The sequence below is a fragment of the Pinus tabuliformis genome, chromosome J, assembly GCF_031772625.1.
Source record: "Pinus tabuliformis cultivar Carrire ecotype Pingquan chromosome J, CPIR1, whole genome shotgun sequence".
Taxonomy (NCBI): Eukaryota; Viridiplantae; Streptophyta; class Pinopsida; order Pinales; family Pinaceae; genus Pinus; species Pinus tabuliformis.
In genome coordinates, this window is record NC_142295.1 from 609,416,239 (window position 1) to 609,435,306 (window position 19,068).

General features: G+C 40.6%; 1 protein-coding gene across 1 annotated transcript; it reads right to left on the reverse strand.

Moving 5' to 3' along the window:
* Positions 1-15,329: 15,329 nt before the first annotated feature.
* On the reverse strand, positions 15,330-17,539 carry LOC149228438 (uncharacterized). Its single transcript, XM_089380780.1, has 2 exons — positions 16,471-17,539; positions 15,330-15,985 (listed from the first exon to the last, which is right to left on the reverse strand). The coding sequence occupies exons 1-2, from the start codon at positions 17,537-17,539 to the stop codon at positions 15,330-15,332; spliced, it is 1,725 nt and encodes a 574-aa protein (XP_089236906.1).
* Positions 17,540-19,068: the final 1,529 nt, after the last annotated feature.

Below are 19,068 nucleotides of genomic sequence, written 5' to 3' on the forward strand. Positions count from 1 at the left end.
CACTCAAACATCTTGTCCCTGGGTCCCACTGATGTTCTGGACATCTTAGGCCTCAGTCGCTCTCATGTTATAGGCAAGAGAGCATCCAAAAACCCAAAGTCGCTCTCACAGGCTTGCCTGCCAGTGACCAAAGACTAAATTTGTCAGTGTTATGCCAGTGACCCCGAGATTTGAGCCACTTTTTTAGGCCCAAAGCCCAAGTCACTACCCAGAATGGAATGATAACTCAGGAACAATAAAAGAACAAGGAAACAATGATGAAAAATAAATAAGTTGAACAAGGCCTTAATCAAACTCCTACTATTCATGCGAGGGATTTCGTCAAACATATCATCAACATGTAACCTACAAGTGTAAAAAAAAATCAAGTGTAGGGATCTCATACTTATCTGAGAATCAGTTGAACCATTGTTCCCTAGTGTCATTTTTTGCATTATCATCTATTAGGCCATAGATACATAATCCATTCATTTACAAGTCAAAACATGTTGAGATCCATACATAGCTACTGTCATAAAACACTCATATAACCAGCATAATAACAACATAAATACTCATGAAAGTACAGCCATATAAACCACATATAATCCATCAAAATACTCTTAGAAATACAAGGAGAAATAACCTTTCATTAACGATGCAATAATCCAACCGGAGATGGGACTACCATGTTCCACCCAACCATATATTGGTTGAGCAAAGTCTATCTTTAGCCAATCACTCTTGTGCCATATTCCAAGCATAAATGTGGGACTCATATAACACACCGACAAGCATGGATGCCATCGGAGTTATGATCCTCCTACACCGAGAGGAATTTGAGTGCCTCAAGATCTCTCAGGCTTTACCATAATCCATAGTTTGATCCAGGGATCACTAGGCCCTACACCAAGAAACACTCTCCAGGCATTACCATACATCCCATTTTGGGACTATAAGCCCAATGAAGAGAAATCCACCTCTTGGATTTTCTGTATATCTCGCCATTCACCGGAAAGGATTCCTAGACCAACCAAGGCACACAATCTGGCTTTACAGCAAACCATAGTCTGGTTCAGGGTTACTAGGCCATTGGCTTTATCATGTTCCACAGTCCGACTCAGGGACCAGTAGGCCATGTGTCTTTTAGTTTGGAGATCCACCCCACTTAGCTTTGAATCCATATGGCCATCCCACATTAACCAAATATGATAAACCCATCTCATCAAATCTATTAGGAAATGGAAAGGCTAGGCTGAGGAACAGTCTCACACCTGCAATGAAGCCTATTGTAGTTGCTTGATTTTTCCTTTCCCTACTTGATATTTACTTCCTCTTTCCTTCTTTTCCTTTCTTGCTCCAATGCCAAAATTCTCCAAGAAACTCTAAGTGTCCAAGAGTGAGAGAGAGAGAGAGAATAATGAGAGAGCTCCAAAACTCAACTGAAAAAAGGTTACCAACTAATCCTCATAATCCTTTTTATGAATGAGGCCTCTATTTTCTTCATTTTCCATTATTTTCCTTCAATTTCCTCCTCACATGCAACTTGTGACCTTTCACCTCCCTTTTCTCCTAATTTCCATTATTTTCATAAATAAATGTGCCAAAAATGCCATTTTTCCTTTCCAAAGCCTTAGCCATTTCCTTTGCCAATTTCCTTAGCCATAAACAACCAAATGAACACCTCCTCAAATGTCTTGCACAACATTCATCTTGGAATAAGTTTCCCATCAATCGTGGTTATTATTTTTAACTTTTATTACATGGAATTTCCACCAGGGTTGTTACAGAACCCTCCTCCTTGGTGGACACCATCATCGGTGTTCAATTACACATATACTTCAACAAACCGCTAGAAAGAATACATACTAATCATAGATATTTATGACATAGCTCGATGCAGTATTTACAATGATCATTCTGTTGAGTGCAAACCCACACGACATCATGATAACATAACCAAATGATAGCATCGTAACATGACAACATAATCATAATGACATGACACCCATATCTCGTAGTGGAGCTTTATAACATAGCTCATGGCGATATTTACATCCATATACATTTGTACATATAGCAATATCACCAAAACATATACCAATACATCATATCAAAACATATACCAAATCACCATATCAAAGCCTATAACAAAACACCATATCAAAGCATATACCAAAGCACCATCTCAAAATCGCTTTGCCTCAATCGCAAACAAGGAAGGATACATAGCCTACATTTGATCCGCCATCTCCCATGTAGCTTCATCGGGCCCAAAGTGCTTCCACTACACTTTAACTTGCTCGATTTCTTGGTTCTAGAGCATGATCACCTTCTTCTACAATATACACTGAGGCTCCAACTAGAATTCTCGATCTGGTTCCACCTACAATACAGGCCAATCGATCACATGATCAACATCTTTAATATACTTCTTACATAATGACTCATGGAAAACATCATGGACTTTCACTGTCGAATTTAGTGAAAGTCGATAGGCTACTAGCCTAATCCTCTCAATGATATTGAAGGGTCCAAAAATCGTGGTGCCAGTTTGGCACAAGATCGAATCTGCAAGGAGCTCTTCTTCGGTTTGATGTGCAAGTACGCCTATTCCCCAACCTAGAATTCCTTGAAAAACATGTTCCGATATGCATATCTCTTCTACCCATCATGTGATACCTTTAGATTCCTCTTTATAACCTGCATTTCCTATTCCATGTCTGCTAACATGTCTGGTCCAATCAACACCTTGTTAACTAGATCACTCCAACTGATGGGAGTGCTACAACTCTGTTCATACAATGCCTCAAAATGACTCATCCTCAATGATTCCTGATACCCATTTTTGTATGGAAAATCAACCAAGGGGAGATACTCTTCCCACTTCTGCTAGTGATGCATCACACACATCCTCAACATGTCCTCCAATATCCTATTGACCTTCTCCGTTGATCCATCTGTCTATCGATGATAAGTTGTGTTGAAGGCCCACTCTATGCCCAAACCTGCAAACAAATCCTTCCAAAACTTGGAAGTGAACTTCGCATCCCTGTCCGACACAATCTTCTTTGGAACACCATGCAATCTGACCACATCGCGGATGAATACCTATGCTACATCGTTGGCTGAGAATGTAGACTTCACCGGAATGAAATGTGCAACCTTTGTGAACCTTTCCACAACAACCATGATGGAATCATGTTGTCTGACTGTATTCGGCAACCCTATGATGAAGTTCATGGAAATGCCCTCTCATTGCCACTCTGGAATTGCGATCGTTTGTCGCAGTCCACCTGGATGTTTGCACTTTGCCTTCACTCACTGAAAATCAAAACACCTAGCCACAAACTATGCTACATCCCTCTTTAGATTCAAACAATAATAACATTTCTTCACTGCAGTCAATGTCTTTTGATAACCCGAGTGACATGAATAAGGTTTCACATGAAACTCTCTCAAGATCACCTTCTTGAGCTCGTTGCTATCTAACACATATATCTTATCTTGGAATCTAACGAATCCATCCATTGTAATATAATAATAAATACCCTGTGCACATGCACCTGTACCTATACATGTACCTGTGCCTATAATATCACATGTACATGTACAAACACCCTACTGCAAATTGTGAACAATCTCCATATACCAGAGATCTTGCTGACCTACTTGCAAGATCCTATCTTGTAAGTTTGTCCCATAGAAGCTCATAATTTCCAAGTGATTTACCTATACCCGTCTACTGAGAGCATCTTCCACCATGTTCTCCCTTCCTTTGATGTACCTGATCTCGAAGTCAAACTCATTGATCATGGCCAACCATCTAGCCTACCTAGAATTCAAATTCGGTTGGTCAAACAAATATCTCAACCCAATATGATCACTCATAAGTACAAAACTCCTACCAAGAAGATAGTGTATCCACATATTCAATGCATGTATGATCATTGCTAACTCTAGATAATGTGTCAGATAGTTCTGATCATGCTTGTTTAGTTTTTGGGGCTCATAGCATACCACTTGTCCATCCTGCATAAGGGATCGACCAAGTCCTCTCTTGCAAGCATCTGTACATACTACAAACTCCTTTCCCGGATCTGCAATCTGTAGCACTGGTGCATGTGTCAACAACTGCTTAAGCTGCTCAAAGCTAGCCTCACACCCTTATGTCCATTCGAACTTCTTACCTTTTCTCTGCAATGATGTAATAGGATAATAAATCTGCGAGAATTTCCTAATGAACCTCCGATAATAGCCTACCAGACCCATGAAATATCTCACCTCATACACACTCTTAGGAGCTACCCATTCCATGATGGATCTTATCTTTTCTGGATCTACTTGCAATGCCCTCCTTGGAGACAACATGCCCCAAGTAGTGTACCTCAATCTAAAATAAATTTCACTTGTTGATCTTGCATACAATTGATGCTCTCTCAACAACCTCAACATTGATGTTAAATGCTCGGCATTCTCTTCCTCATTTTTAGAATATACCAATATATCATCAATGAACACAAAAACAAACTTATCCAAATACAAATGCAACACACTATTCATCAAGAACATAAATATAGTTGGAGAATTAGTGAAGCCACAAACTCATAATTCCCATACCTAGTCCAGAAAGCGGCCTTGTAAATGTCCTCCTCTTTGATGGGTACCTGATGGTATCCAGATCTCAGATCAATCTTTGAGAACACTGTTGCTCCCTTCAGCGAATCGAACGAGTCATCAATCCTTGGTAATGGATATATGTTCTTGATAGTCATTACATTTTATGCATAATCTGAGATTCCATCTTTCTTCTTCACGAACAATATTGGTGCACCCCAAGGTGATACATTTGGCCTAATGTATCCCTTGTCCAACATTTCCTTCAATTGCAATTTTAACTCATCCAACTCAGGTTTGCTCATCATGTAAGGTGATTTTGATGTTGGAGATGCCCCTGGCACTAATTCAATAAAAAAGGCTACCTCCCTGTGAGGTGGAAACTCCGTAATGTCCTTAGGAAATACATCCTAAAATTGCCACAAATTTTTTTACCTACTCAACATAGCTACATCCTCAAATTCCTTACCCTTATCACTAGAAATGTGTAATGCAAATAACACACACCCTTTCCTACGGCTACGCTTTTCTTGCATAGTTGTCACCATCCTAGCTGATGTGGCTTTCTTCTTGCCCTGCAAGACTCTTGGTTCCCCATTTTCATCAACACATTCAATGGCTTTGTCATAACATTCTACCTTGGTTCTATGAATATAAAACCAATCCATGCCCAACAACATATTGTATGAGCCCAACGGTAGTACATTTATATGTGTTGCAATAGGCATACCATTCAAATCAAATGCACAATCCCTTACCCAATGATGCACTCACCTTTTGGTACCTGTAGCCAACTGCACTAACCAAGACTTTGCATGCAATTCTTACTTAAACCACACTTATCCACCAAGTCAGGACTAACATAGATATAATTAGATCCAGAGTCAATCAAAATAGAAATAACTTGATCACAAAGCTTACCATCCATCTCAATGATAGATGCTTGGTGTTCTTTCTATCCATTGTCCACTACCGCATAAATACGAGGAATGCTTTGCCCAACATCCCCAACGGTCTGTGCCTCATGTGCATTGTATATCATAGGCCTACCACCCTGATGTTGCGAAAAATCTCTCCTAAGGTGTTCCTCTCTATATGTCCAACACTCCAACCGACCAGTGCCCTCACCTCTATGTTGTTGTTGCGACCCATGTCCCTGTATAGCTGCATTGAAATTATTTTTCAATGCCATGTTTTCTTTCCCATCTGCATTCTGAGACCTTTTTCTCTTAGGCTACCATTTACCTTTACCTTTGTCCTTCCCTTTCCATCCTTGCTGAGATTCATTCTTATGCTTTGATTGTTCATAGAAATTCTTTAATTTCCCAATGACTTCCTTAAGTGATTAAGGCTCATCATACTCAATCCGATCTCTAAATGCTAATGGAAAACCACTAACAAATATTTGAACTTTATCCTTCTCATCAGTAAGATATGGTACATACCTCAATATCTCCAAAAACTTGGTCGTGTACTCTTCATCTATCATTGATCCCATATTTAGCTCATAGAATTCTTTGGCCTTACTGTCGTAGTACCTCTCTGACAAGTAATTCTTCCTGAAAAGCCTCTTGAACTCCTACCAACTCAAGTCATCTTTCTTGATGTCTCTGACTCGCTTAACATCTTCCCACCAGATGTTTTCTTTACCTTTTAAACCGGCGATAGTTATTTTGACCTTCATGTTATATTTGTACTCTTGCAACTCAAAGAATTTGTTCATCCCAAGTATCCAAGCCTCTGCATCTTTTGGCTTCTTCACATCTCCATCAAAAGTAGGTGGTTTTGCTTTCTTGAATTCATCCAGAAAGTATCCCCTATCACTCCTCCTGTAAGGATGATAACAATGACGATCATGATTTATATCAAAACCATAACTAGAATAGTACCTTTACTCATCGCCCCTCCTATCTGGAGTGTCCAACAACCTGCCATCTCTCACTGTATCAAATCTATCTAACATGTGTCTACCAGGAGACCTACTGCCATATACCCAATTATTTCTATCCTCATGTCTGTGACTGATCCAAAATGGCCCTTGTGGCTGCAATTTTGACAAACTCTAAAGAATTATTCCATTAACCTCTGCTTGTTTCTTTTGTGCCTATATGATCAGGTCATTATCTACCTTACAACTCCTTATCTCTTCCTTCAATATTCTCAGTGTATCTACCAAATCAAAAGAGTGCCCCACACCATGTTGCTCATCTGATGCATAGGGAGATTCTATGTAGTCTATCACCTTGCTATCCATTTGATCTATTTCCTGCAATGCATAATATGTTAGATAAACCAAATCACAATAAATCAACGTATCATAGTATAATTTGGGGAGGTTACCTTGTCTGCAAGATCAATAGATCAGCATGGTACATGTATAATATAATCATAACATCATATATACATATAAAAATTAAGTGCATCAACTCATAAGCATCATTCTAGATAGGGTCTAGTCATCAATGCAAGGCCATATCAACAATGCATGTTGCGACCTCATGCATGACAAAAACCATTACTCCATTATACACATTGCCATATGCAACCATCAACATGCATAAGAAATCCAAATCAACTACAGATATGCATAGATGCATGTAGTCGAGCATAAGCGATCAACTCTTCTAATCAACCTACGAGACTGATACTGTAATAAAACCTACAATAATGTAGCCTAACATAGAAGGATGTAAGTAGGCAACATAAAATTAACATGTAAGTGACATGTAACAATATGTAACTAGTCATATACTCATGACGATGCATTCCACAAACTCAACATCAAATTATCCATGACAACCTTACTTCAACCATAATCAATCATCAATCAAATGTAACAAGCACATGGAATGCAAGTGTAAGAGACACACATGTAACTGACATGCATGCATGACCAACACACATCACCCATCCAGTCCGAGGGGTGAACCATGCTCTGATACCACTCTGTAACACCCTCCTCACACATCTACCCAAGTAACCAGCCAATCGGGGTAAACATGCGACGAGATGCTACTATGATTGGATTCAACCTCCTATGTGACCTTAAGGAAGTGGAATCGATGGAACACATCAACCAACCTATCCACATTAGCAACAGAACCCTTAGGAGACATGTCAACCACTCAGAAATCCTGTCCCTGGGTCCCACTGATGTTCTAGACATCTTAGGCCTTAGTCGCTCTCATGCTATAGGCAAGAGAGCGGCTAGAAATCCATATTTATTATCACAAGCTTTCCTGCCAACAACCAGAGACTAAATTTGTCAGTACTATTCTAGGGACCCCAGGATTTGAGCCATTTTTTCGGGCCTAGGGCCCAGGTCACCACCTAGAATGGAATGATAACCTAGGAACAGTAAAATAATAGGGAAACAATGATACAAAATAAATAAGTTGAACAAGACCTTAATCATACCCCTACTAGTCGTTCCAGGCATTTTGTCAAACATATCATCAACATGTAACCTATAGGTGTAAACAACAGAATTAAGCGTAGGGATCTCATACTTATCTGAGAATCGCTATGCACCATTGTTTCCTCATGTCATTTGATTCATTATCATCTATTAGGCCATAGATACATTATCCTTTTATTTACAAGTAAAAACATGCTGAGAGCCATACATAGCTACTGTCATAAAACACTCATATAACCAACATAATAATAATAGAAATACTCATGAAATTACATCCATATAAACCACATATAATCCATCAAAATACTCTTAGAAATACAAGGATAAATAACCTTTCATTAATGATGCAATAAGCCAACCAAAGATGGGACTACCACATTCCACCCGACCATAGATTGGTTGAGCCAAGTCTCTCTTCAACCAATTACCCACGTGCTATATTCCAAGCATGAATGTGGGACTCATAGAACACACCAAAAAACATCAACAAGCAAGGATTCCACCGAGTTCTCCACCTACACCGTGAGAAATTTGAGTGCCTCTTAGTCTCTCAGGCTTTACCATAATCCACAATCTGATATAGGGATCACTAGGCCCTACACTGAAACACACTCTCCAGGCTTTGGCGTACATCCCATCCCTAGGATTATTAGGCCCAATAGAGAGAAATTCACCTCTTGGATTTTCTGTATATCTCGTCATTGACTGGCAAGGATTCCTAGGCCTGCAAAGGCACACAATACGGCTTTACCGCAACCTATAGTCTGGTTCATGGGTTACTAGGCTAGTGGATTTACTGTGATCCGCAGTCTGGTTCAGGGGCCACTAGTCCACGTAGTTTCCAGTTTGGAGATCCACCCCACTCAACTTTGAATCCATCATTTTATCCCACATTAACCGAATATGAGAAAACCATCTCATCAAATCTATCAAGAAATGGAAAGGTTAGGCTGAAGAACACTATCACACCTACAATGAAGCCTGTTGTAGCTTCTTGATCCTACTTTTCCCTACTTGATCTTTGCTTCCTCTTGCCTTATTTTCCTTTATTTCTCCAATGCCCAAGTGCTCCAAGAAACTCTATGTGTGAGAGATTGAGAGAGAGAGAGAGAGAGAGAGAATAATGAGAGAGCTCCAAAACTCAACCGAAAAAAGTTTACCAACTGATCCTCAGAAGCCTTTTTATGAATGAGGCCTCTATTTTCTTCATTTTCCATTATTTTTCTTCAATTTCCTCCTTACATGCAACTTGTGACCTTTCACCTCCCTTTTCTCCTAATTTCCATTATTTTCATAAATATAAGTGCCAAAAATGCCATTTTTCCTTTCCAAAGCCTTAGCCATTTCCTTTTCCAATTTCATTAGCCATAAACAACCAAAGGAACACCCCCTAGGATGTATTTCCCAACATTCATCTTGGAATAAGTTTCCCATCAACCGTGGTTATTATTTTTAACTTTTATTACATGGAATTTTCACCAGAGTTGTTACGATTAAGAATATCTCTAGTTTGTTGTGAAATTTGGATTTGATAGATTAAGCAGATCTCTAATTCATTGTGAAATCTGGATTTGATTGATTAAACAAATCTCTAGTTCGCTTTGAAATCTAGATTTGATCAATTAAGCAAACCTCTAAGTTGTTGTGAAATCTGGATTTGATCAATTTAGAAGATCTCTAGTCACCGTGAAATCTAGATTCGATCGATTAAGAAAATCTCAAGTTCATTGTGAAATCCGGATTCGATCAATTAAAAATATCTCTAGTTCGTTGTGAAATCCGGATTTGATCTATTAAGAAGATCTCTAGTTCGTAGTGAAATCTAGATTCGATCAATTAAGCATATCTTTAGTTCGCTGTGAAATCCAGATTCGATCGGTTAAGCATATCTCTAGTTCGCTATGAAATCCGAATTCAATTGATTAAGCAGATCTCTAGTTCACTGTGAAATACGGATTCGATCGACTAAGCATATCTCTAGTTTGTTGTGAAATCTGGATTCGATCGATTAAGCAGATCTCTAGTTCGTTGTGAAATCCATATTTGATAGATTAAGTAGATCTCTATTTTGCTTTGAAATTTGTATTCAATCGATTAACAAAATCTCTAGTTTTCTATGAAATATGGATTCGATCGATTAAGAATATATCTAGTTCGCTGTGAAATCTGGATTTGATCAATTAAGAAGATCTCTAATTCGCTGTGAAATCTGGATTTGATCAATTAAGAAAATCTCTAGTTCACTATGAAATTTGGATTCGATTGATTAAACAGATCTCTAGTTCATTGTAAAATCTAGATTTGATTGATTAAGCAGATCTCTAGTTTGTTGTGAAACCCGGATTCAATCGATTAAGCAGATCTCTAGTTCGTTGTGAAATATGGATTCGATCTATTAATCAAATTTCTAGTTCGTTGTGAAATCTAGATTCGATCAATTAAGAATATCTCTAATTCGTTGTGAAGTCTGGATTCTATCGATTAAGAAAATCTCTAGTTCACTGTGAAATCTGGATTCGATCAAATAAGAAAATCTCTAGTTCGCTGTGAAATATGGATTCCATTGATTAAGAAAATCCCTAGTTTGATGTGAAATTTGGATTCTATCGATTAAGCATATCTCTAGTTCGTTGTGAAATCTGGATTCGATTGATTAAGCATATCTCTAGTTTGTTGTGAAATCTGGATTCAATCGATTAAGCAGATCTCTAGTTCGTTGTGAAATCCGGAGAATTCGTTTCTCTAAATCATCTGCCATCATTGGCATACAAGAAACATCTGGAACTTTCTCAGAGAATTCTCCATGACCTATGGAGGACTATTGACATTTCTGTAACACTTAAATCTGAGAATGAAATCTAGATAGTAAGAGATAAGAAGGATAAGAAAACAAAAAAAAAAAAAAAAAAATATATATATATATATATGAAAGGGCACCTATGGAATATTCATATCAGCACGCAAATAAACATCGCATTCTCTAATACGGTAATAAACTCTACAAATATGATTGAAAGAAGCAAGAATAACTACCTATTCATTGATGGTAATTAACATCTCTAGCGTCAATACCATCTTCATTTTCTCCGCCAAGAACGTTGATAGCAAGCTCTAAAACATAAACGTCGATAGGAGACCTTGAATGGGAACAAAATATGTTGGCTCGGGAATTATAATAAATGTGTATCAACAGTCTAATGCAGATTCTCAGAAATTTAACAACATCTCAGCATCTAGCTCGATTGGAAATCCATTAAATGACCAAGGAAACCAGTGATCATTTAGTGGGGAATATTACTCTATTACTAGTGTTTCCAACACCCATATATCCAGCGAAAACCTAGATAATGAGCTCCAAAATGTTATAAAAGAGACGATGTGAAGACTACGCACATCTTTGCAAATAACATAGGAATAAAATAGGTGGTTATCATAGCTACTAGGAAATCGAACAATGTATCTAGAAACTTGGTTATAAACTCTGTTAGAGAACCAAGAAGCGACCATGTAAGCCTGGAGTTAGTCGATGGGGAGAATGAATCTTTCAACATTGTTTTTGGCACCCATATCTCCAACGAAATCTTAGATAATGAGATCCTTAAATATTTAGAAGATGACGTTGTGAAAGTTACTCACATCAGAAGAAAGGCGGTTAACATTTATTCTTATGAGTTGAGTAAGGATGAATTAGAGGTCTTAGATAAGGGTCTAAGATTTTCTCTAATCCAAACAGATTCTGATTGAAGAAATTATCTACAACCTGGAAGAGGGGATAAGAGGTCTAAGGAATGAAGATAAGGAACAAATTAGACAAGATTGTGCAGCCATCTTAAGAAATGATAAGCCCCCAAAGAGAAATTTGAAATGTGGACAGCTAATTTCCCTTAGAAGCCTAAGAAGCAATGATAACTTTGGCATCTTGAAAGCAAAGGGGGGAGGGAACTATAGTAATGGACAAGGATTAATATGCCACCAAAATGAGGGACCACTTGTATAATAGTGGCAACTACAAGAAGCTCAAAGAAAACCCATTTCTAAGATTACCAAGGTGTTTAGAAAACCCATCAAGGATACTAACCTTGACGATAAAATAAAAAAGTTCCTTTCTCCAGAGAGATATTTACCCCTAGTATTTATGGAGCCCCCAAAATTCATAAAGTAGGTTCCCCCCTCAGACCCATTTTGAACACTATTGGGGAACCCACATACAAGTTAGCCAAATATGTTGCAAGCACTTTGGCTTCGCTGATTGGAAAAACAAATTCATACATTAAGGATTCTAATCATTATGTGGATCTTATAATGAAAGAGAAGTTGGATCCTATGGACAAGATTGTAAGTTTTGATGTTGTTCAAATCTTCACAAATATTTCATTAGATGAAGCTACCCAAGTGATAAAAGAGGTCACTAACCCCCATACTTTCCAAGGCGAATTCTTTGAGCAAACATCTGGGGTGGATATGGTATCCCCACTTTCCCCTATAGTAGCCAATATTTTTATGGAAAATTTTGAAAAGAAATCCTTGGAAACCTACCCTCTAAAACCTAAATTCTGGATTAGGTTTGCTAATGACACCAGTGTAAATTGGCCACATGGGAATGAGGAGTTAAGAAAATTTCTAGACCACCTTAACAACTTCTCTGAACACATCAAGTTTACTATGGAGGTTGAAGAAAATAATTGCATCCCATTTCTTTACATTATCCTCCTTAGGAATGAAGATGGATCAATAGGACAAAAGGTGTTCAGGAAGAAATCACACGCAGATAGCTACCTTCATGCAGAATCACACCATCATCTAGCACAAAAGATGGGTCTCATAAAAACCCTCTTCACTAGAGTATTGAGAATATTAGACAAGGAACATGTTGAAGAGGAGATAAAGTATCTGAAGAAAGTATTTGCTAGCATTGGATATAAAAATAAAGACATCATAAAAACCATCAATAGAGCCAAAATGAGATATGGATCTAGACCCTCTTCATCAACCTCACAACCTTCTAATAATAAAGCCTATCTACCATACATACAAGGTGTCAATGATAAGATTGTCAAGGTTCTCAAAAATAAAAAGGTTGATACCTCTTTCAAACCCATAACTACCATCATGAAAAAGATGAGATTTGTTAAAGGCAATATTTATCACCTCCAACACAAAGGTGTTTACAAGGTCTTGTGTTCATGTGGATAATGTTATATTGGAGAAACAGGAAGATCCTTCAAAATTACACTCAAGGAACAAGGCACTGACATAAGAATGATAGAACTAGATCTTATGCTCTTGCATATCACTCATCAAAGACATGTCACCATGTATTCCTTGAAGACATGAAAATAATTGCCAAAGAAAACATCAGTATAAGTGAAAGATCTGTGAAACTCTTAAAGTTATAAAGCATCCTTGCTATCTTAATAGAGATGGGTGTATGGAAGTAAGTAGGACATGGATCCCCTTTCTCACTCAAGTACCCTAGCATTACCAACTTAATTTAACCTCTCTCCCTTGTTCCCTTCTACACTTTAACCCTCAGATAACCTTACCTCTTCCCCTCTATGGCATATTCTTTCCCCTCCGATTTTTCTCACTTCATCCCCCTTCTCCTTTTTCTTCCATTCTATCCCTGACTTATAATCATATCATCTAACATAAAATAAAATAAAATAATTAACCCTAATCCCATTTTAATAATAAATTATTATATTAATAATAATAAAAATTAATACAAATAATTATAATTTTTATTATTAAATTTATTAATAATTATTATTATTATGAACATAAGATATTTAGAATAATAATTATTAACTTAGAATATTAATAATTTTTTTTTTTTTTTTTTGTAAATTTGACTACTGCTATTATATTATACAAAAATTGTTACAAAGGAGTACAACCGCCATGCTAAGATGGCCGCCACTGAACATTTGAGCGCGCTATGACTGAACATAAACCTGAAAACTGTGGAGCTAAGGAGCTGTCCACTGACTCTAGACCCGGACACATGACAAACTAGTTACACGCAGATTGCTTTCTGTCCTTGCCAAAACGACACGGAACTTCCCAACGATCCAAAGACAAGACACGTAACATACATTGAGCTATGCTACCCGCTCCCATTACAGACTCAGAGCTACCATTCATACCCGTCCCAAGACACTTGACCGACATTACATACGATGATAAGTATCGTGCAAAAACCATGGAGCCGCCATTCTGGAATTGAAAGCGCAGCCAAGCAGAGGACTTACTCATCCATGGAGGTGGACGGTTGTTCCTCCACCACTCGGCAGGCGTAGGGAACAGAGGCGCTCGTATCCGTGTGGGGAGGTTCATTGCGTGCAGGCTCACTTGTTCCAGCCGTTGCTCCCGCAGCCGCACCCGAGGCCTCCGCAGGTTGCAGTCGAGAGCTTTGAACAGGCGAGGGTGGTCGTGGCTCCGCTGGAGCTGCTGGTAGGTCGGTGTGCTCGCATTTCTCGAGCCGAACAGTAACATAAAAGGTGGCGTTATCCAGAACACAGGGGAACCGGAACCGCGTGGAAGGGTGAGAGCCGAGCGAGCACATCGCTGTGCCACCCCGCCCTCGTCCTCTGCCGCAGCCCCTCCAAGCACCTGGAGAGTTAATTTCTTCGGAAGGAGAACCGAGTGAGGCTGAGGACCGCGGAGGAGAAGCTCATCCACGAGCGCCACCTCTTGAGCCTCCCCGTCGGCAAGGTTGCCGCATTCGTTCTCGCGGCATTCTGGTATCGTGCTGCCTGGTGTACAAAGGAGCCTTTCGCCACACAAAAGCCGACCAGGTGAGGAAATATCAATTGAAATGACAGACAGGGAAAAACCAGAGCTTACCACCCCCGAATGCTGACCGAAGTGAACCAGGGCGACGCTGAGAGTATGGCACAGAGCCCAGAAACTTTGGAGCCAACGAGACCGCACAGGTGCCAAATTCTTTTGAAGCAGATAAACCAGAGAGCCAGAGCGAGCCAGGATGAAGACCAAGGCCTTCTGCACAGAGGGCCGAGGTCTAAAGCCTGGCACACTCGGCCAAAACAATCTCATCCACAAGCTGAGCAAGTTGCAGGCTAAACCCCGAGACCAGTTACAGACCATACCCACCATTACCACCCTTGCATAATGCATTGTCAAGCCGATGGAGCCGAATGAAATAGAATGTCGCGTGACCATTCTCCCATGCGGAGTAATGGCTACATTTAACTGAGCCGGAAGAAGGAGGCGGTTTCGAGACGCTTCCGTCTACACGTCTGGAGCGGGCTGCCACTTGCCTTTTAATGAGGCGGCCCGTTCATTTATGGGCAGACTAATCACCCGCAGCCGGGGGTAGAAGGTCCTGATTTGCCAGAGAAAGGCAATCCTGTTGAAGTTGAGTGTCCTTTGATTCATTGAGATGACCTGAGAAGGGTGAGCTATTCAGATTAACTCCTTGGTTGGCCAGGCGATCTGCTACCTTGTTGGCGGATCTCTTAACATGTTGGAAGATAATGCTATTGGGGCTCCTGAGCCTGTCCTCCAGTGCTTCAAGTCTGCTGAGCAATCTCCAACTGGAAGCTACTTTGGCAGCAGGTGATCCTGCCTGAATTCGAATGGCTGCGTTGATGAGGATCAATGAGTCGCCTTCAGCTACCAGCGGATAGTACCCTTGTTGATCGGCTATACAGATGCCTTTCCATAGGCCTTCCAGTTCTGCAACATTGTTGGTGTCATTGCCTATGGAGCCAAAGATAATGTGCTGAATGATACCTTGATCGTTTCGAATGACACCTCCGTATCCAGCTGGTCCTGGATTTCCTTTTGCTGCACCGTCGAAATTAAGTTTGAAGACTGATGATACTGGGGGTGTCCAATGAACAGGGGAGCCAATCTTGGGAGGGGATGAAGAGGGGGCAGAAGGTGGGCAAGCAATGTGGAGATCCCATAATTTCCAGACCTGTAGCTCTTGTGGAGAAGAGGGCCAGTCTGTTTCTTGCCATGTTCTTATCGCCAAAGTTTCTTGGATACTTTGTTTGAATAGTAGCCAAGGATGTCAGGAGGGTGCTTTTTATTGTTGAATACTCTGTTATTCCGTTCCTTCCATAGGGACCAATAGAGGAATCCTGGGATGAGAGCCCACAAAGAGTTTAACAGCGAACTTTTATATGGCGATTTGTGCCAGGTTCTCAGCAGGTTTGCGATATCTCCCTGACGGTGTGCTCTTCGTTGATTGCATCGTTCTATTTGATTCCAGAGATGGGCTGCGAGGGGGCATGTCTCCATGAGGTGCAGTGTGGTTTCCAACTGGAGAGCGCAATTTGGACATATTGATGGCCCAATGAATCCTCTTCTCTGCAAGTTATCCCAAGTAAGGATGCGTTTTTTGCTCAACAACCATAGGAAGGTTGAAACTTTGGGCCAAAGTTTGGGCTGCCATATATTATTCCATAGTGGATCTCTGTTGTTTTGACTTGGAGCATATCGCAGTATATAAGCCTCTTTCGTGGTGAAGGCTCCCTTTGTTGTGTTCCCCCATCTCAGCTTATCCTGCTTATTTGACTGCTTGATTTTCCTATGGTTTAATTCTTCCTCAATATCTGCGTGGGTCTCTTCTTGCCATCCCGGTTGCCATGAGCAAGCTGGCTTCCATTGTTGGTAATCGTTGTTTGCCTGTTGTTGCCAGAATTGGGAGATGTGAACCAAACTGTGGCTCTGCATGTAAGTCTGCCAAAGGGGTTTGTGGAAAATCGTGGCAAGCTTTGGAAGTTGTTGCCACGAATCTTCCCAGAAACGCGCTGAGTTACCGGAATGAACTTCCCAAAAACTGTACTCCTGTATGAATGCACTGTGTAGCTTAGCCGCATTCCAGATCATGGAGCCAGAGATGCTTGGACTTATTCTGATGAGATCCTCCCATTGACTGCCAGGTGCATACTTGGCTTGCCAGAGTTTTGCCCATGGAATTAGAGGTTTGACCAGCCAGTTCCACCAAACTTTCGCGCCCATGGTATGATTACTTTGCATTGGATCCCGCAGGCCTAATCCTCCTTTTGATTTAAGTTGGCATACTTCTGACCATTTAACAAGGGCCCATTTCCTATTGAGACCTGTGGATCCCCATAGAAAGTTCCGCTGAAGATTTCGAATGGCTTTGAGTACCCACTTGGGAGCAGCTAATATGGAAAAGAGGTAAAGAGGCATAGCCTGGAGCACGGACTTGATCATTACAAGTCGACTGGCTGTGTTTAGCGATCGGTATGTCCAGGATGAGAGTCTAGCTTCCAGCTTGTCCAGGAGCGTGCGCCAGGATGCATGCTTGAGAGCAGAGACCATAAGAGGAGCACCCAAGTATTTGGATGGGAGCACTGCAATGGTGAAGCCAAGGATGCACGCTATATTCCTTTGAATGGAGACAGGGGTATTGAAAAAGAAGAGTTGAGATTTAGAAGCATTGATGGAGGTCCTTAAGGCTTCAGAGAACAGCTCGAGCAAGGCTTTGAAGGATTTAGCTTCAGAAGAAGAAGGATGGCCAAAGAGCATGGTATCGTCGACAAACTATTGATGAGATAAGGGGGATAGGCCATGAAGCGTTATGCCTCTGATTGCTTGAGAGGAGATAGCATGGTGTATAAGGCGGCTGAGCCCTTCCTCCATCAGAACGAAAATGAAAGGCGAGAGGGGGTCCCCTTGCCGGATGCCTCGTGAGGAGCGGAAAGGCAAAGATGGGGAGCCATTGAGAAGAACCGAGAAACAGGGAGATGAGATAAGGCTCATGATCCATCTAGTCCATGTTGCATTAAAGCCAAAGGCTAGCAGCATCTTCTGAATATACTCCCAGCTAAGCTTGTCAAAGGCTTTAGATAGATCAAGCTTCATAATCATACCAGGTTTCTTTAGGATTTTTAGGGAGTGGAGCACCTCATTAGAAAGGATGATGCCATCCATGATTTGGCGACCTTCGACATAACCCGTTTGTTCCGGAAGGACAAGAAGCGGCAGGAGGGGTTTGAGCCGATTGGCCACTACCTTAGAGATGAGTTTATAAATAACATTACAGAGGGCTATGGGCCTGAATTTGTCAGGCGTATTGGCTTCTTCCCCCTTGGGAACCAGAGCAATGAACGTGGAGTTGAGAGAGGGGAGGAGCCAGTGCATGGAGCGAGATTCTTCCACTAGTTCCCAGACCTCTGCGTGTATTAGTTCCCAAAAATCATGAAAAAAATTTGCAGTAAAGCCATCAGGTCCAGGAGCCTTACCATCTTTTAACTGCGCCATTGCTTCCTCTACCTCTTGCTTTGTGACTGGTTGCAGCAAATTTTTGTTGTGTTCTTCTGTGATGAGCTTGGGGATGTGCCTAGTGACCTCTTGTATTGCTGCTGTTCTGCTTCTGGTTTGTTCCTTGAGTGCTTCCTGAAAGTAATCCCTTAGCTCTTTTTCCATATCTTCATGCGTTTCTAATTTCTCCCCTTGGTTATTGTTGATGAAGGCAATGTTATTGTGCATTCGCCGTTGAATGGTAGATCGATGAAAGAATTTTGTATTTTTCTCACCTTCTTTTAACCATTTTATTCTGGATTTTTGGCGCCAGAGGATTTCCTCTTGAGATCTCCGAGCTTCTAACGTTGTCCATGTGGCTTGCTCCTTGTCTGCCAATTCCTCTGTTCTGCCTTCTAGGATGATTGTTTGCTGTATTGTGCTCATTTCCTGTTCCATTTTTTGCCTGGATTCCGTGATGTTCCCGAATTGAGTTTTATTCCACACCTTCAATACTTGCTTGAGATGTCGGAGTTTCTGTTGAAATATGAACATCTTTGCGCCTTCTGGAGGAGAGAATGATTTCCATGCCTCTTGGACCACCTCTTTGAATTTGGGATGACTGGCCCAAAAGGCTTCATATTTAAATGGTCGATTGCTGTGTTTACCAGGTCTCGTCCATTGCAGCGTGATTGGCCAATGGTCCGATCCCCCCTGAGGTAGGATGGAAGCGTTAAAGTCTCCACCCAGGTGGATAGCGTTGTCTGAGATGAGAAAGCGGTCAAGTCGCGAGGCAATATTGTGTACTCCCCTGC

What these genes read in the sequence shown, in the direction of transcription:
- LOC149228438 (XM_089380780.1), bottom strand. Translation starts at nt 17,539, where the DNA reads ATGCTCTTTGGCCATCCTTCTTCTTCTGAAGCTAAATCCTTCAAAGCC. An exon ending in TATACTGCGATATGCTCCAA is followed by an intron (nt 15,986 to 16,470) that starts GTCAAAACAACA and finishes GGCAAGAAACAG; the next exon opens with ACTGGCCCTCTTCTCCACAA.